At 47.9% G+C, this 19,804-nt stretch overlaps 1 protein-coding gene across 2 annotated transcripts; it reads right to left on the reverse strand.

Annotated features, from left to right (window-relative positions):
• Positions 1-1,107: 1,107 nt before the first annotated feature.
• FTSJ1 (FtsJ RNA 2'-O-methyltransferase 1) lies at positions 1,108-19,259 on the reverse strand. Of its 2 annotated transcripts, none has more exons than XM_056128589.1 (13): positions 18,965-19,259; positions 15,801-15,952; positions 15,515-15,584; positions 15,313-15,403; positions 14,438-14,516; positions 12,021-12,073; positions 11,872-11,925; positions 11,683-11,785; positions 11,491-11,574; positions 9,757-9,860; positions 9,507-9,662; positions 9,218-9,260; positions 1,108-3,635 (listed from the first exon to the last, which is right to left on the reverse strand). In XM_056128589.1, the coding sequence occupies exons 2-12, from the start codon at positions 15,919-15,921 to the stop codon at positions 9,219-9,221; spliced, it is 957 nt and encodes a 318-aa protein (XP_055984564.1). In that variant the 5' UTR covers positions 15,922-15,952; positions 18,965-19,259; the 3' UTR covers positions 1,108-3,635; position 9,218. The 2 variants fall into 2 exon arrangements, with proteins under 2 accessions (XP_055984564.1, XP_055984565.1); XM_056128590.1 differs by having other exon boundaries at positions 18,948-19,259.
• Between the last annotated feature and the right edge of the window lie 545 nt (positions 19,260-19,804).

The following is a 19,804-nucleotide window of genomic DNA, read 5'->3' on the forward strand; positions in this document are numbered from 1 at the left end:
ATGATATTCTGGTACCTGTAGGTTTCACAACCCCCTCAGAGGTATCAACTCTGGGGCCCGGAAACTCCTGTGATCCCACAGTCCAGAGCAACAACAAGGCTGAGGACACACAAAGTGGGGAGCAGATGTAATGGTGGTCAAAGAACAGCAACAGGGCTATCCATGCATCATCTTTGATATGGGTCCCTGTGAACTGGTCTGGAGTCAGGCAAAATAGAGCAGGGAGGATGTGGGAAAGGGGACAGCTGGGGGTTCCCACAGTGGCATGAAGACATACCTGGGCTGGCACACTTAGGAGATATGGATACTCCTAAACTCTCTTGACTTCCAGCACACATTTCTAGGATCACGGAGATCAGGGTGTAGATATTCCTGTGCTCAGACTGACTGCAAAGATACTCACGATGGGGTGTTTCCCCCACCCAGGGTTACAAAGACTCAGTGTGGAACCCACTAGCTCTCTGTCAGGTATAGAAGAACCTTGGGTTTCAGAATGGGGTGTGGGTAATCCTATTCCTGAACTGGAGTGTGGACAGAGGAAGGTGAGCTTCTAAAAATACAACAGTAAACCTCATGGTGTTTCACTAATAAAAATTTAAAAAAAAATACAATAGTAAGCTGCAAAAACCGGTTCTGCCCTTGGAGCTGGTGAGTTTGTCAACTCCTATTTACTAAACTGCAGAAGCACTGGACAGCACTCAGGCACGTGTTACATTTGTGTAAGAAAGGCCTAGTTTTTAGCCTATGGAGCTCTATGGCAGACCTGGTGTTGCTCAGGAGCTCTTCTGCTCCCCACTCAGATCTCACCTGGCAGTGTACATGTGGTGACGACATGTTGACAGGGATCCAACTCAGGCCTCCCACTTCCAATCATATGCTCTAGCCCTTTTGAGTTATCTAAGAGATTGCTTCTCAGATTTTGGCTAAGATCAAGTGAGTTGATGAGTGAGGAAAAAATGAGGAGGAGAAAGGGAAAAATATGTCTTGGGGAACCCTTTGCTATCCAGTTAAATCTGTGATCCAGATTGAAAATATTTCAGAGTTAGAGCAACAATACAGTGGGTAGGGCACTTGCATGTGGCTGATCTGGGTTTGATTGCAGGCATTCTTATATGGTCCCTGGAACACTGCCAGGAGTGATCATCCCTGAGCACAGAGCTAAGAGTGAGCCCTGAGTACCGCCAGGTGTAGGCCAAAAAACAAAGAATAAAAAATTATCAGGGAAGGGACACTGGTGCTGGAAAATGTACACTGGTGGAGGGATGGGAGTTGGAACACTGTACGACTGAAACCTAACCATGAACAGCTTTATAAGGGTCTATCTCACAGTGATTCAATAAAAAATCATAAAAAATTCAAGGAGTATTTTCAAAAGTATGAGCATGGGACTGGAGAGATAGTACAGTGGATAAGGTTCTTATCTTGCACGCAGCTGACCAGTTTGATTCCCAGCATCCCCTATGGTCCCCCAAGCAATGCCAGGAGTGATCCCTGAGCACAGAGCCAAGAATAATGCCTGAGCATCCTGTTGTCATCATAGAGGGTAATTACACAAACCCAAAGAGCAGAGATCACACATAGGGAGTGGCCAATTTTTTTTTTAAAAAAGTATGAGTATGAGTGCATACAAACACACACACATACACACACACAAGCAAATAGTGTAGGGTTCCTACAGAAACCAATTCAATGGTATGGAAGTTCCTCCAAAGGGTAAACAAAAGTACCATATGATCCAGCAATCCTAACTCTGGATGTATAGCTGAAGGGAGGCAACCTCTCCCCTGAGAGATCTCTGTGCTCCCATGTTCACTGCTGCATTATTCACAATAGCCAAGGTATACAGATAACCTAAATCTCTATCTACTAGTTAACGGATAAAGAAAATAGGGTCAACAGTTATGCGTCACCTCATGTGAGCAATACAGTCGGAGAAATGCTTCATTAGGCCATTCTGTTGTCATGCAAACATCATAGAGGGTAATTACACAAACCCAGATAGCAGAGATCACACATTCTTAGGCTACATATAGGGACTGTGATCATATGTGTGGTCTGCTACTGACTGAAGTGCTATGCAGCAATGCAGGAGGGCATATATACAATGGGGCATTATTCGACCATCAAAAAGATACCCCTAAAAACAAAGGCCAGAGAGATAGTGCAGGGGTACAGCACATGCCTTGTACATAGCCAACCTGGGTTCAACCCCTGGCACCATATAGGGCACCCTGTGCACTGCCAGGAGTGAGCCCCTGAGCACAGGGCCAGTACTAAGCCCTGAGCACTGCTGGGTGTGGCCACCCCCCAAAACCCAACAAAACAATGGGGGGGGCTGCAGTTCAGTGACTTGTATGTGTGAAGCCCTGGAAACAATCCTTGAACCACTAAACTGTTTGTAAAAAAATAAATAAAAATGAAAGAAGAAAATCCTATCTTTGGTGACATGGAGAGCCCTTGAGGGCATTATGAAAAACAAAAGTCTGAGGAAAAAAATACTATGCGATCTCACTTATATGTAGAATCTAGAAAATCTAACTTCTAGAATCAGAGACTAGATTGGTGGTTGTCGGAGGTGTAGGCGTAAGTTATAAATAAGTTTTTTGAGGGAGTGTAATGAAAGTTATCAATACTGTGCAATGTATTCAAAAGTTGTTAAGAGAACAGATCTGAAAAGTTCCTATCATAAAAAAAATGTTTTTCTTTTCTGGTGGGTTGGGGAGGGTTGGGTCACATATGGCAGTGCTCAGGGATTCCTCTTGGCTGTATTCAGAGGACCCTATGTGGTGGTGTTGGGAATTAAACCAGGGTTGGCCATGTGCAAAGCAAGGACCTTACCCCCTGTCCTATCTCTCCGGCCCCTAGAAATAAAGTTCTGTGACTCCATTTTGGGATGACTATTGATCAAACTTATTATGCTAATCATTTTTCAGGATAATCATAGATCAAATCATGATTTTTGTCAACTTGAAAGTTACATTCTCTATGTCAGCTATGTTCTCTGTCAGCTGTAGCTTAGATTAGAAAAATATTGCCACATATATTAAAATGGAATTAACACTGGGATGTAGCCATATATGGACTTTTGAATTAGATGATCAAATGCTAAGACCTATGATTCAAAACTGAGATTAAAGTGAATAATATCTCAAGCTGTCAGTAACAATTTTGATTTGGATTTGTGTGGGGCTGATGGGGGCGAATCACCAGCCACCACCTTTACTATTGTGATTGATTGCCATGATTCCTATCTGGGAGAAAAAGTGAAACTTCAGTTATGTCAGTGAAAATAAAGATGTCTTATTTTCCTCCATCAAGTGCATTAGGATAGCCCTAATTTATGCAGCTAAAGATGCCAGGTTTTTTGGTGAAAACTCTGGACATACTCAGGGCAGCCCCGGAAAGGTTTAGAGAAGTGGCAAGACCTCACATGACCACTCCCATTGCAGCACTGACGGGCATTTGGTGAAGTTCTGTTCCTGGATGTTTTTCATGACGAATGTTGTCCGGTCCCACCGGAGCTTGAATATGCAGGACAGGTGGATGAGGTGATACTTGCAAACAAGTTCATAAGCACAAAGTTTTGGCTTTCCTGAGACCAAACAGCTTCCAAGTTGAATCAGCTTGTCGTTTACCTGAAGGTCAAAGGAAACAAAAAGACTCAAAAGGAAGTTTCCAACAAAAAAAAAACATTTCCCCTTTTCTACAATAATAAGTAATCACGCCACTTGGCAAAGCTTTTCTCGTTTGACTGTGAACTGTAGCACTGCAGTCCTGTCCTCCCGTTGTTCATCGATTTGTTCGAGTGGGCACCAGTAACGTCTCACAACAAATTGTGAGACTTGTTGTTATTGTTTTTGGCATATCGAATACGTCATGGTTAGCTTGCCAGGCTTTGCTGTGCAGGCGAGAGACTCTCAGTAGCTTGCCGGGCTCTGAGAGGGGCGGAGGAATCGAACCTGGGTTGGCTGCGTGCAAGGCACATGCCCTACCCGCTGTGCTATCGCTCCATACAGAAAATATTATATATATATATATATATATGTTTGGTGAAATGAGGTATAATTATAGGGTGCTTATTCTCCTTGCAGTGTAGCTCTTCACTGTAACCAAGACTTACTTATTTGGGGGCCAGACTTGGCTGTGATCAGAGATTAGTCCTGACTTTCTGTTCAGGGAAGACTTTTGTCAAGGTTTGAGTCACCAGATGGGATGCTGGAGATCAAAGATAGGTTGGCTGTGTGTAAGACAAACACCCTACCTGATGTGCCATTTCTCTGGATGAACCATGATTTATTTTTGAACTTTTGGCCACACATAGTGGTACTCAGGGCTTACTCCTGGGTTTGTGCACAGGGATCACTTCTAATGGGTTCTAGGGACTATATGGGATGCCTGGGACTGAAGTTAGGTCACCTTCATGAAAGGCAAGAGTCATAACCACTGTACTATGTCTCTGTTCCATATAGGTAACATTTAAAAGGACCCAACTAGAGGTTAGAGACACAGCACAGGCTTTAAGACACTTGCCTTTAACACGGCCGACCTAAAGTCAATCCCCGGTACTACATATGGTCCCCCAAGCACCGCCAGGAGTGACCTCTGAACAGTAAGGAGTAAGCCCTGAGACCCAATGGGTATGGTCCAACTATCCCCTCCAATGTACAAAATTAAAGTGGTGGCCGGATCCAGCCCCACAGTGGCTTATCAGTTTATACTGTCATGGGAAAAAATCATTCCAGATGCATAGTACAGTCCATCTTTGACTTTTAGTTTGTATTTCCCTGCTGAGCAGCTTTTCATGTGCTTGTGGTCATCTTCATATTTTCTTTTTCTTAATCACTTATGGTAGCATCTGAATCCCAACAATATCATATATAGGGCTTGTAAATATCCTTTTTTTTGCAACAAGAGAGGTTGAGGCCATATCAGGAGCATTCGGGTTATTTACTCCCAGCTGACTCTGCTCAGGGATCACTCCTGGCCATGCTCTGGGGACCGTATGTGGTGCGGGGATGGAACTCGGGGTGGTTATGTATAAGGAAAGCACAGTAACTCCTCTCTATGTCCCTGTACCTTTTCCCACAGTGAGTCATTTAATTTTTTTAGGAGCCACTCCCACTGATGTTCCATATGGGGCACCAATACATGCTAGTGGTATAGTAGGGTATACGGTGCCAGGGATCATACTTAGGAACTTATATGTGCGAGGTATGTGCTACATGTACCATTTGAGCTCCATCCCTGGCCCCTTTGACATTTTAGAGGAAGCCACACCTGTCAGTGCTCAGCACTTACTCCTGGTTCTGTGCTTAGGGATCAATCTTGGCAGGTTTGGGAGACCTTATAGGGTGTAGTGCCCACTCCCTGTGACTCTCATTTTTTACTTCCAGGGATCAAACCCTGTGCTTTACATATGTCACATGTATCTATTGCATTTTTTGGGATGGGGGAACATCTGGTAGTGCTCAGGGATTATTCTTGGCTCTGCATTCCTGCAGGCTCAGGGGACCACCTGGGATGCCAGGGATGAAACACGGGTTGGCCTCAGGCAAGGAAAGAGCCTGTACTATCACTCTGTCCCATCTATTCCATTTTTTAAATCATTTTGTGTTTTGGGGGACCACACTTGGCTGTACTCAGGTCTTACTTCTGGGCATTGCACTCAAGACATCACTCTTGGGGCTGGAGCGATAGCTCAGTGGGTAGGGTGTTTGCCTTGCATGCGGCCGGTCCGGTTTCGATTCCCAGCATCCCATATAATCCCCTGAGCACTGCCAGGAGTAACTCCTGAGTGAAGAGCAGAGCCAGGAGTAGCATTGCTGGGTGTGACCCAAAAAGAAAAAAAAGAGAGATATCACTCTTGGCAGGGCTCACGGGACCATATGGGATGCTGGGGATTGAACCTGAGCCACATGCAAGGAAAGTGCCCTACCCATCTGTAGTATAGCTCCAGCCTCTACTGTTTATTTGTTTTTGGGAGGCAATACTTGGCGGTGCTCAGGGCTCACTCCTTACAGTTCTGGAGGACCATATGGAGTGCTGTGGATCGAACCAGTGCTAGGGTTCTCACCTTGAGAACCCTACCTACTGAACTCTTGCTCAAGACCTATTGCTTTTTTGTACCTTACTGCTGAGTTATATTCCTACTCCTTTATTTATGTTCTTGTTTTGGGGGGGAACAGGGGTTGGACCACACCCAGCTATGCTTTGGGCTTACTCTCAGCTCAGGGATCACTCCTGGTGGGATTGGGGAACCATATGGGGTGACTGGGATTGAACCCTCGGCAGCTGCATTTAAGCAAGTACTCTGCCTGTGGTACTTGTACTCCAGCCCCTACTTATGTATAAATTCTTTCTTAAGCCCTCTAATGGTACTGAGGGCTTTATCCTGGCTCTGTGCTCAGGGAATACTCGTGATGGTGCTCAGGGGACCAAATGGGATGTCAGAGAATCAACCTGGGTGAGATGAATACAAGGCAAGCACCTTAGCCTCCGTACTATCTGTCCAGGCTCTCTCTTAATTATTTTTTGACAGAAGACTTGATGTGACAAACATGCTAAACTAGGGGCGGGGGTGCGATGACAAGAGGAATATGGAGGATAGTGGTGGGAAATGTACACCGGTGGGGGATTGGGTGTTGGAACCTTGTATGACTGAAACCTGATCATGAAAGCTTTGTAACTATATCTCACAGTGATTCAATTAAAAAAAATGTTAAACTATACAAAAAACCCTCAAAAATGTGCTAACCTGGTGTCAGAAAGGGATGTGCTTTAAAGTGACAACCAGGGAAAGAAGATGCTCTGCTGATAGAGTCCCTCTCTGCCTCAGGCACACTGGCCCTTGCTATTCTCAGAGAACACGTGCCTCTTCAGTGCCATTGCACTTGGCACTGCCCCTCCCTGCCCTGTACTCCTCTAAAGCAGGGTTTCTTAAATGTTTGTCACTTGAGACCACTTTCCTTTTTTTCTTTTTCTTTGTTTTTGGGTCAATAGCTCAGCAGGTAGGGCATTCGCCTTGCACACAGTCAGCTGGTTCAATTCCGCCCCCCCCACCAACCCCCTTGCTCACTGCCCCACTCACTTGGAGAGCCCAGCAAGCTACCGAGAATGCCTCCACAGCAGAGCCTTACAAGCTCCCCGTGGAGTATTCGATATGCCAAAAACAGTAACAAGTCTCACAATGGAGACGTTACTGGTGCCCACTGGAGCAAATCGATGAACAATGGGAGGACAATGGTACAGTGCTAGTGTTTTTGGGTCACACCCAGCTGTGCTCAGGCTCTGCATTCAGGGATCACACATGGAAGGGCTTGGGGGAACATATGTGGTGCCAGGGATCAAACCCAGGTCAGCCACATGCAATACACATGCCCTCCCCATTGTTCTATCTCTCCGGCCCTTGAGGCCCCTTTTCACCCAAGAAATTATTATGTGATCCAGGTATATTGGCATATAAGACAGGTATATGGAGCTAGAGTGATAGTACAATGGGCATGGTACTTGCTTTGCACATGGCCAACTCAGTTTTAATCCCCTTCACTACGTCCAGTCCGCTGAGCCCTACTCAAAGTAATCACTGAATGCAGAGACCCCAAATAAAAATAAATACATAAGTAAATAAATAGGTATATGAATCACACATTTATGGAAAAAAGTAATAAAGAAATGGATTGATTTGTTATTTTAGGGGGCTTCCAAATGGTGATCAGAAGCCCAGGGGCCCCTGCTGATGATTGTCAGTCAATTGGACCATTTGGTCATATGCAAAGGCTCAAGGATAGGGGGTTCCTTGAGCCCTGCATTTCCAGGGACTACCTGAGTCACCCCAGTGGCGCCTGGCAGTGCTCTGGGGCCTCTAGGGCTAGACCTGGCAATGCTCAGAGGATCATGTGGTGCCACATATCAGATTGGGGTTGGCCGCATGTCAGGCACCCCTGTACTATATCCCCGTACCAAGAAATTGTATTGTATTTATGTAGTTAGCTAGTTACTTAGTTTGGGAGTCATACTTAGTGGTGCTCAGAAGCTATTCCTGACTCTGTTCTCAAACACTCCAGCAGTGTTTGGAGAACCAGTGTAGTACTGGGGATGGAACTGGGCATCCTCTCACCAGCCCTAAACTGTGAGTTTTACAAATTTTTGTTCTAGGGCCAGGACAATAATAGAGTGGGTAAGGCACTTGCCTTGCATGTGGCAGACCCGGATTTGGTCCTTGGCTACATTATCCTAAAACTGCATTATGATGAGTCAATAGTCTCTGTCATTATTTTACACACACACAAAATGCAACAGTGTAAATCATGAGGGGATAATTATCTTTAAAAAAAGAATATTCTGTTTCCATGAAAAAAGAGTAAGCCCTGAGAACTGCCAGGTGTGGGCCAAAAACAAATGAAATATAGTGCAGCTCCTTTAGTACAGCAGGTAGGTCACTTGCCTTGCTCACAGCTGACCTGGGTTCAATCCCTAGTACCATATATGATTCCCTGGAGCCCGCAGATGTGATCCCTGAGCACAGAACCAGGAGTAAACACTGAGCACAGTTGGGTGAGGCCCCCAAAAAAACAAAACGTGTTCTAAAATAAATTTTTTTAGAAAAAGAAAAGATATAAATATAAAAATAAACTTCCTTTTTAAAAAAAAAAGAAAAGGCCGCTATAGCGGCTGAGCGACATCATTTGATTCTTGTAACCAGCTGTAGAAAACAAATTATTTCACAATGCCTTTTCAGCATGGTTTGGGGGTGTAAACTCTAAATAATAATGGTGCATCTTTTGTCGAAACAATGAATCTAATCAAAGTAGACAGAGTGTTAACTAGAATTCACCTGCCTCACAGGCATTGGGAGGGTTGGGAGAGGGGGTTTATTGGGGTTCTTGGTGTTGAAAAATAAGTATTGGTGAAGGGAAATGTGTTTGATGATGCATGACCAAGACTTAAACCTGAAAGCTTTGTAACTTTTCCCACAGTGATTCAATAAATAAAAAAAAATTTAAAAAAAGAAGAAAAAAAAGGAAAAAAAAGAAAAGGAGTGCCTTCTAACCCTCACTCCCTCCCTTATTCGGTGATCATGAGGCACCAGGAATAAACCTGGGGCTTCCACATGTGAAGTGTGCATTCCAGCCCCTTGAGATACTTCCCCAGCCCCATTGAGCTTTTTCTTAAAGATGTCCCTTATTCAAAATCTCTTAGAAAAAAAGGAGTTTTTTACCTTAATTTGTTAAAGGTGAGCAATTCATTTCACTGTCTTCCACCTAAGCAAGAAAAAGAAAAGGACTCAGATCAAGGCTAAGTTTTTCATATACAAACATCATGCATTTATTCTACCACTGCCTTTAATTCCCATTCCATTAGAAGTAATTTTTACTGAGTGATTTGCAGTGATAGAGACAAGGCAAAGAAGTCTGGCCCCAGAAATTATGTGAGCTGGGCAGAGAAAGAGGTCCAGCAGGATGAGCTTGCTGCAGCTCAGGGGAAGGGCCTGCATCACATTTCCAAACCTCAGAAGCCAGCATGGTATGGCACGGGGGAGCAGTCAAGGGCTGGTTCTCCTTGGCCAGCCGTCCCTTCTTCTTCAGCGTGCAGGCCTCCTGGTACGGTGGTGAGATGGGCGGCTGCGTGGGCGGAGTATACTTGTACTCTGAGCCATCCTCTAGCTACACGGGCACATAGGGAGTGGAGGGAGTTGGTGAGGACCGGGAAACTGTGCACAAACCCTCCCCCACCTGTAGTGTGTGACCAGGTACTCACGTCCAAGGGGTAACTGCGGTCCGAATCATATGCACTCAGGTCCCCACAGGTCACAAAGGGCACAATGATGCGGGTGGGACCACTTAATTGGTTGAAATCTGGATCTGATACAGAGGGAGCAATTAAGATAGGGTGGGGCCCAGTGACAGGGCTTGAGCAACCAAGACTCGGGCTGCAGCATGGAGTCTTCAGCCGGCCCTCCATCCCCTAGCTGCATTCCTTCATTGCAGAATTCCTTCATTTGGTTTGCACTGCCTTCTCTGGGAGGCCCTCCAGGACCACCCCTCCTAAACCTGAGCCCCTGAAATTTTTTTCAGGGGGATAGGGGCCACACTCAGTCATGCTCAGGAAATCAAGTTTCCTCCGGGGTTACTCCAGGCTCTGTGCTCAGGGTTTGTTCCCCCGTGATGCCAGCAGGGACGCAACAAGGGCCTCATGGATGAAAGTCTGTGTGCCTGCCCTTTGAGTTCTCTGTCTCCAGTGCCCCCAGCTTTTTTAGGCCTTCTATCATGATGATAGTCCCCTTCAATTACCCACTGCCTGAACCTTGTCTCACTCAAGTGTGCCCAGATGGAGAGCAGACTCTTTTTCTCAGAAGGGGGAGTTGGGCCACAAATGGCAATTTTCAGGGCTTCCTCCTGCTTCTGTACTCAGGAATCACTCATGAAAGGTCCAGAGGACCACATGGGGGTGTCAGAAATTGAACCCGGGTCAGCCCCATGCAAGGCAAACACCTTTCCCACTGTCTTATCTCTGTGGCTGAGAAAAGCCTCTGGACATTTCCCATCAGGGGTCACGCAGGGGTGCGGGTTCTCCTGGGGAGTGGGGTGACTGAGTCTGTCCAGGCTAGACTCTCCTTAAGCAGTGTGTGTGGGGGGAACCCAGGATTTTCCTAGGAGATGATTCCTACCGGGTTTGGAGGTTACAACCAGGGAACTGGGCTATAGTTCAAAGACCAGGTATTCCAGACAGAGCTGGTATTACTGCCAAAAGGGTATGTGTGTAGGGGGAGCTGAGGGTCCTCTGGGGACAGAATTCCTATAAAAGGCAGAGTTTTAGGGCGAAATTGATAAAACAGTGGGTAAGGTATTTGCCTGGCATGTGGCTGACCTGAGTTCAATCCTCATTACTCTATATGGTCCCACGAGTCCCACCAGGAGGGATCCCTGAACACAGAGACAGGAGTAAGCCCTGAGCACTATCAGGTATGGCTCCAAAACTGGAAAAATGGCAGAATCCTCTGAGAACTGGTTGAGAGAAATAGGCTTACCAAGGTGGGGGTACAAGAGGTGATTACAGGGATACGAATTGCTGAGACAATGGTGGAGGAAAGCAGGCTCTCTGGTGGAGGTGTGGTGTGGGAGTGCTGGACATAGGACATCCTATCATGAACAGTATTGTTAATTCACAGTGCCTCAGGCACTGGAGCCACTGGGTAGGTGGGTAGGGCATTTGCCTCACACATGGATGAACTGGGTTCCAGACAATGCATAGAGTCCCACAAGGCCCACCAGGAGTGGTCCCTGAGCCCAGAACGAGGAGTAAGCCCTGAGTCCTTCCGAGTATAGCCTCCAAACCAAATAAAACCACAGTGCTACAAATGAAATAAAAGGAAGGGAAACTACAAATGGAACTGCAGGCTTCTCCTCTCCCTCTGGTCCCTCGTCTACTCCAAAGAAGTCTGATCTCAGGCAGAGTGTTCCCAGGGACCAAGCCCAATGCTTTGGTTCTCACCATAGGAATGGTCCAGTAGGGGTTGGGTCAGGTCCGGCAAGTAGCCCGCAGGGGGGTCATAACACTTACAGACTGCAAAGGCCTCTGGGGATGGAAGATGGAGAGAGGAATGACTGTCACTTCTGTTCTGTTCTTTGCAGGAAACCTCTCCAACATGTGCCTACAATCATCTGACTGTTCCAGCCCACTAACCAATGCTGGAGTTCCGGCTGCTCCTGGGCTTTGCACAGACCACAGTGGAGAAGAAGACCCGCAGTTGGCTATAGAGTAGCGTCACATCCCGGCCTCGGAAGATCTATAGGGAGGGGTGGCAAAGATAAAGGCATAAGGGCAGCCCTAGAGACCACTCTCAAGCCCTCCATCAGGTTCTCCAAGGCTTACCTTGGCTACAAAGCAACCCCCTGGTTTCAAGACATGGGTAGCAATGTTGAGAGCCTGTGGGCAGAACAGATGGCTAAGAGACAGACAGAGATAGCCAGGAACAGGGCCAACGTGAGGCGGGGGTGGGGGGGGGTACCAGGGTTACTCACGGCGAGGAGGAGCTGGGCCTGCATGTACTCATCAACATCATGGAGGCCAGTTACTGCAGCAAAAGAACAGTGTCAAGGGAGTTAGCCAGTTCGAGTTGTCTTCTCGTCCCCAAAGATAAAAGCATAGGGGCAGCCCTAGAGACTCCTCTCAAGCCCAAAGAGTTTACTACACTAAAAAACACTTCCCGGGGTGGGAGAGATAGAACAGTGGTGAAGGTGCTTGCCTTGCATGCAGCTGACCCCAGTTTGATCCCTGGCACTCCATCAGGTCCACCAGGAATGACCACTGAACACTGAGCAAGAAGGTAGCCTTGAGCACCACTGGGTGTGGCCCTTCCCCCCAAATAGAATAAAAATAAAAAACATTTCCCAGCTCGCTAAGGCTCTGTATGCAATTTACAATTTGCCATGTGAGTGTAGCTTCTAAACATTTTGTTTGGTTGGTTCCAGGCCACACCTGGAAGTGCTCAGGGTTTCATCCTGGCTCTGCACCCAGGGATCACTCCTCGTGGTCTCAGGGGACCCTATGCCGTGCCAGGAATCAAACTAGGGATGGCTGTGTGGAGGGCAAGCACATTTAATTTGGACTTTATATCTCTAGCTTCTGAACTCTTTACCTTTAGGCACTCATTGTTATTTTCCAAACTGCTAGATAGGCACCCCCAGTCCCAAATGTGTATCTGAACCCCAGATACAGGGGCTGAGTGATAGTGGGTAGGTCATTAGCTTTGCACATGGCTGACCTGGGTTCAATCCCTGCATCCCCTATGGTTCCCTAAGTACCACTAGGAATAGTTCCTGAATGCAGAGCAAGGAGTAAGCCCTGGACATTGCCAGGTGTGGATCAAAAACAAAACAAACAAAACCAAAATAACATCTCAGCCTCTACCTTCCTGCTCCAACCTGTTCTTCTCCCAATCTTCTCTAATTTGTTCATTTGCTCATGCCAAAAACTTCTGTTATCTTTGACGGCTCCTATGTGATGATCTCTATTCCTACCCACACCCAAGCCATTAGCCAATTCTCAGGGCTCTCTTTTCAAAAAACTCTGCTTCTGACCCTACTGCTCCTCATTGTCATCACTCACCAGGACACCTTCACCAGTCTCTTCTCCAGTCCCCTGCTCCTCCCAGTGCCCCTGACACTGCTCAGAGCAGTCACAGGGAGCCTGCTCCTACCCATGCCTCGCCTAGACCTCACCTGATCAGAACCCTTTCATGATTTTCTCACAGCTCTCACCTCAGGAAAGAGGCGCAAGTCCTCTTTGGATCACATAAGGATCTACATTAAGGATCCAAGGCCCGCCAGCTTACTGACCACACTGCCTAGCCCTCTCCCTCTACTCATTCTGCCTTGACCTCATGAAACTCCTCCCTGGTCGTCACATGAGCCTTTCCATATGCCACCCCATTTTCCCAGACTGTTCTGTCAGACATGTCCCTCATCCATTCACAAACTTTCTTTAGGTCTTTTCCTCTAAAGTCGGCCCAGGGCACTTTATTACTTTCTCATTTCTTTTTTGTTTGGGGGCTCCAACCAGTGGCTCTCGGGGATTCCTCCGGGCTCTGTGCTCAGGGTTAACTCCTGGAGATGCTCAGGTGAATACAGGGGTGCCAGGGATCGAAGTAGATTTGGTCACATACAAGGCAAGCACCTAACTCCTATAGTATCTCTTTGGTCCTTTGTGCCCTTGAAGTTTCAACAGTTACTCCCCCTTTCCCATGATGTCTCCATGGTGCTGATAACCTTTCTACCAACTACCAACTTCTGTTCCATCTGCTCCCACTAGGACATTAGTTTTATGAGGCCAGAGATGAGCAGAATTTCATCAACTGGCATTTCCCCCACATGCAGAACAGTGCCTACACATGAATTACTTGTTGAAAAAAAATGGAGGGACCGAAGTGATCAAAATGAACATGAAGATGGAATCAGAAGAGGAAAAAAATGATGGAGTCAGGCAACTCCAGAGAGAAGGAGAGATGAGAAGAGGGAAGGGTGGACTTATTTTAGGGGAGACCACAGCTGGCTGTGCTCAGGGACTATATGGGATGACAAGGATTGAACCTGGGTTAGCTGGGTGCAAGGTAAATGCCTTCCCTGCTCTACTATTCCTCCAGCACTGTAGAAGAGGGAAGGGTGGGCAGCATGCAACACAAAGTGGTGGGAGAAGGGAAAGACAGAGGCTGGAAACAGGCAATACACCTGGGGAGAAGTTGCCAGATTGTGGGTAGGGAAAAAAATGACAGTGAAGTGGGAAGGCAAGGAGTAGCTGAAGCAGTGTAAGAAGTCAATGGAAGAAGAAAAATATGAGGGGGAGCTTGCACACGCATGCGTACACACATGCATGCACACCTGCAAACATACACACACAGATGCACCACACCCCTCTTGGACTTCCAGTCCCCGCTCTTTACCATCTGGAGCCCCATCGCACACCACCAGGTCCGCAGGGCAGCCCTCAAAGTGCTGGATGATCTCCTTGGCAGTGGACATCTGTGCCAGAGAAGGAGGATGAGCTAGGGCTGTCTAGCCCTCTAATCCCACTTGCTCATGGGCCTGATCCCCACAGCCAAATTTTGGTTTGGGGGCCATACTTGGCTCTGCATTCAGGAATTACTCCTGGAGTTGCTTGAAGGACCATAAAGGATGCTGAAGATGGAACCTTTCATGGCTGCATGCAAGACAAGAGCCCTGCTTGCTATACTATCTCTCTAGACCAATTTCTTTTCACTACTGGTACACTCTCAAGGGATTTCTCACATATTGTCTCTAGGTCTATGTGTCTTTGGTTGATTTTCGGTTATGTTTTCTGATTTTGTGGCCACACCTGGCTGTACTCAGGGCTTACTCCTAGCTCTGCACTCCGGGGTGACTCCTGGTGGGGCTCTGGGGACCATACTGGGGACCGAAACCAGGTTGGCCACATGCAAGGCAAGTGCCTTGCCCACTATACTATCTCTCTGATCCATTTGGTTGATTTGGGGGCCATACCTGGCTGTGTTCAGGGCTTCTTCCTGGCTCTGTGCTCAGAGATCACTCCTGGCAGGGTTCAGTAGACCCAGTTCAGTGCCAGATATCAAATCTTCGGGGGCTGATGGGCGGGGGGGGGGGGGCAGTAGGGGGGAAGCTGCCTGCAAGGCAAGTGCTTTAACCCCTTGCTCTCCAGGCCCTGTCTCTGTGTGTCTTTATTAGTCTCTTCCTCTTTCTCTTGCCTATGCTTTTCACAACTACCAGTGGGGGCTGGGGGGCTCATGCAGGATACAACCCAAAACCCCAGTTGTGTGCTCACCTGCGTTATGTCCCCTTGGATCTGTAACACACCTGGTACTGGCGCCATTGCCTGAAGATCCACAGCCACCACATGGCCAGAACCCTGGCCCCTATTCACAGCAAAAGCCTGTGTCAACACTGTTCTTACTCCAGGCCTACCGTCCACTGTGCCCACCCTCCTCAGCCCTATCACCTCTCCCAATTTGGGGCTCCATACTCACCCGATCTTCTGGCTCAGCACCTGGCTCCAGCTGCCTGGGGCTGCACACAAGTCAACTGCCCGAGTGACGCCTGAGCACACACAGAAATAGTCAGTTGCACTCACCTCTCTATCCTGGCGATACAGCAAAGTGTACCACTGTCTCCTAGGGAGCACCCACCCTCGATCAGCTGCATCAATGCCTAGCTCCTCTGAGGATTTGCTCATCTTCCTGTCCAGTCCCTAAGCCCCAGCCCTCACCCACTTTGCTGACCCCAGCCCCCAGGACTCGCCCGCCAGGCAGGGACCTTGGAAGAGCTGGAATTCCTCATCAAGCTGCAGCAGCTTGAAGGCACTGCGTGCGCGCCAGCCGTTCTCCTTGGCCAGGCGGTAGTACACATCCCTCTTGTCCTTGGATGTCCGGCCCATCTCACACGCTCAGGGACCTGTCAATAGGAAGCTGATACCCCCGACCCAATCAGTAAAAAGGTGAGTGGGCCACCACCTACCTCTGTGGGACAGTGTTTGTGTAGACACCCAAGCCGGCTCATGGAAACTCCAGCACTGCCCAGACAGCAGCATCCATGAACAAAGTCCAGTTTCTGTATTCACTGATATCACAAAGTAGAAGGTCCTCACCAGTGACACTGATGTCTCAGGTTCCATCACTCACCCAGAACCCCTGACCCTGCCGAATCATGCCAAGTTCACCCACCACCCCTCCCCTACATAGACTCTCCATGACCCCAATCCACAGACGCTCTCACAGATCTGCCGAAGATCCCACAACCCTTCCATTTTCTTTTTTTCTTGTTTTATTTGGGGGGAGGTCCATTGGGTCATACGCAAGAGGGGGCTATTATACCAGAGGGCTATTCCTGGCACTGTGCTCAGCAGTGACCCCAGGTAGTGCTGGGAGGGGCATAAGTGGTGCTGCAGAATCAAATTGGGGTGCAAGATGAGCACTTTCCCTCCTGCACTTACCTTACAGATCAGGATTTTTTTCCTGCTTTGTTTTGGTATCACAGCCAGTAATGCTCAAAGGGTTGTTTCTGGCTCACTGCTCAGGGATTCCTCTAATGGTAGGGTGCTTGAGGACCCCTCAGTGCTAGGGGACCATGGGGTGCCAGGGATCAAATCAGGGGTTCCTATATGCAAAGCCCCTTGAGCTCTCTCTCCAGCATTCCCCTACTTGTTTATGTTTGGGGGTCATACCCTGATTGGTGATGAGGGTCTCTCCTACTCAGGCAATTATTTAGTATTGTGATGAAACTCAGAGTTTCCTAAAGCAAAGTAAGTGCTCCAGCTCTTCAAGCTACCTTTCCAGCCCTATCAGAGATTCTTAATCTTTATTTTTTTGCTTTTTGGGTCACACTCAGTGATGCACAGGGGTTACTCCTGGCTTTGCACTCAGGAATTACTCCTGGCAGTGCTCAGGGGACCATATGGGATGCTGGGAATTGAACCCAAGTCAGCCACGTGCAAGGCAAATGCCCTACCCGCTGTACTATCACTCCAGCCCCGATTCTTAATTTCTTCCTACTCATTACCACTTTTCACCAGAGAAAATCTGATGTGACATGGTGTGTGTATGTGTGCACGCATGTGCGTGTGCACGCACGCAGTATAGAAATCAAAAGATTACTGGGGTCAGAGAGACAGTACAGCATTGTTAACCTTGCACGTGGCCCACCCATGTTCGATCACTGCCACACCATATGGTCCCCTGAGCACTGCCAGGAGTAATTCCTGAATGCAGAGCCAGGAGTGACCCCTAAGCACTGTCAGGTTGTGGCCCCCAAAACAAAAAAAAACAATCAAAAAGAAATCATATGATTAATGATAATATATCCTAAAGAAATTTCTCATAAAGAAAAAATTCTGAAAGTTAAACCACCTCATAGGAGGTCAAAAGAAGCAACTTCTAGGACTGGAGAGACAGTACAACAGGCAGGGTGCTTGCCTTGTATGTGGCCGAGCTTCCCACAGGGTCTCCTGAGCAGTGCCAGGATTAATTCCTGAGTGCAGAACCAGGAGTAACCCTTGAGCATCACTGGATATAATAAAAGAGAGAGAGAAGCAACTTCTGAAAGCCCAAAGGACTGGATATATATTTGCATTTAGGAGGCCCAGGTTCCATCTCCAGCACTACATGGTCCCCTGAGTACTGAGCCAAGAATATCCCAAGCACAACCAGGAACCGGGTATGGGTCCCCAAACAAAATAAGTTCAGGGCTCAGGAACATGATTCAGTGATACTTGCCATGTGTATGTGAGGTTCCTGTGTATGTGAGGTTCAATTCTTGGCTCTGATGTGTCGTCAGAGCACAGCCTGGGAATGACCCTGACCCTGATGTATTCCCTGGGTGGGAATAGGCCCAATGCACACAAATGAATGTAGTCCCGAAACAAAACAACAAAAAAGGTTTTTTTAAATAGATGCCCCGTAATTGACCTCAATCACCTCCCAAAGAAGTCACAGCTCCACTACTTCACCCTGCACTCTCAATATGAACCCTTTTCTGCCCACTTATCTCCCTTTCACCCTCTGTCTCCTCAACTGGTATCACTGTACCTCACCCCACTCCTCTTTTAATCTCATTCCTATCTCATTCCTCTTTGGTCCTGAAATGCTCAGCTCCCTACTCTCTTTTTTTATGACTCTATTCTTATCAACTCCCATGAATGCATGGATGAACATGGCCTATTAGCGCTCCATTAAGCTCACAATCACTCTGCTGTATCAGCCTCCATTAACTCAGCCCTCCAGGTGCTCCCTTCCAGAGTACACCATTATACTCTCCCCTGGAACTTCTTGATTACTCTGTCAATCTCCACCAGTTCTGCCTTCTCTTCTCACTGCCCACCTAATCCCTGTAGTACCCATTCTATCAGCACACTCCGATAGCTTACTCTCACCCAGTTGTTGCTTATTCTGTTCCCACAGAGTCCGTGCTGGCCTTTGCCATGAGCACCCACTAAAATCGTCTGACATTACACCATTTCATTTTCTCATTCCCGCTGATCACGGCCCCATTAATTTCTTGCTTATGGTAAGCTTCACCTTCTATTTTTCTTAGCCTAACCAGTATGAGCTTCACCACTGAATCACCTATCTTCATGAACCCCGAGGGACTCACACCCGTTCCTCCAACGGCCCCCCAAGAACGTGGGCGCTAAAACACTTCTATTTAACAACGTCCACTGATTAGCTGATAATATCTTCACCAGACCGCCACGACCTTCATGCAAAACCACCCCCCCATCCTATTAATAGTCCTCTGGCCACATCCCCCCTCCCCCCCCCCCCCCCCCCCCCCCCGGCGTTAAGCCGAACTCGTGTCTCCACCGAGGCCACTAGATCCCGCTCAAGGCGACTCTACCCGACTGGGCCCCTGCTCCATCCCCTCTGTCTCCAGCGCACTCCTCATTGTGGTTCCCTTCAACAGACTAACCTTAGATCTGAGCGTACCAGGTGGAGCCGCCTGATCACGCGGCAGCAGCCCCCAAAGGCGCACTTTCCTCCTTCCCTCACCCGCGGGGCAGTGCCGGCGAGCCTCCGCACCCCAGGGCCTATCTTAGCTTTCACAGTGGGAAGAAGCAGAATTTGGAAGGTCACTCCGCCAGCAGCCCAAGGTCCTACAAGCGGGGGGCAACCGCTGGGTTGCAATTCGTATGCTTTAGTTGATCGCGCATGTCTCAGGGCGACCACAGCGTGGCAAGCTTGTCATCGCGGAACGTCCAGGCAGGTTTGGGTGAGGCTCGGACCCAACCCGAACGTACAGCGTGAGCCCGGTCAGCGTGTGTTGACGTAACTGCCTTGCGAACTACCAGTCCCAGCATGCAGTGCGACCGGCACGAAGCCGCAGTACGCGCGCGGTGGGGCGGTGTGATGTCTTTTGTTCTAAGTTTAGGTGGCTTGCTCGCCTCCCCTCCGGTTTCCGATGCCAGTGAACTACTGCTGTAACAGATTCCAAGATGCAAGGAATACGACGCTGCTCATTCGTTTGGCCGCTGCTGTGGCATGAGAGTATAGCTTGGGTCTTAGTAGAGCAAGGAAAGTGCATTCCTTAAGCGAGCGCGCCAAAGCTGCTCGGCAATTTCAAATCCCGCTTCCGCTCGTTGGTATCACTGCCTGAATTTTACCAAAGTCTCTGAACTCCATAAAATGTGGGTTACAAGTAGTACAGACGTCACAGTTCGTTTTTTTTCCATTTCATCTAGCCGTCTTTTATAATTATATATATATATATATATATAGTATTTGATCAGTGACATACTGTCACCTCACAAAATTGTTCATATACCAGCA

The sequence above is a fragment of the Sorex fumeus genome, unplaced genomic scaffold (assembly GCF_029834395.1).
Source record: "Sorex fumeus unplaced genomic scaffold, SorFum_2.1 ptg000065l, whole genome shotgun sequence".
Taxonomy (NCBI): Eukaryota; Metazoa; Chordata; class Mammalia; order Eulipotyphla; family Soricidae; genus Sorex; species Sorex fumeus.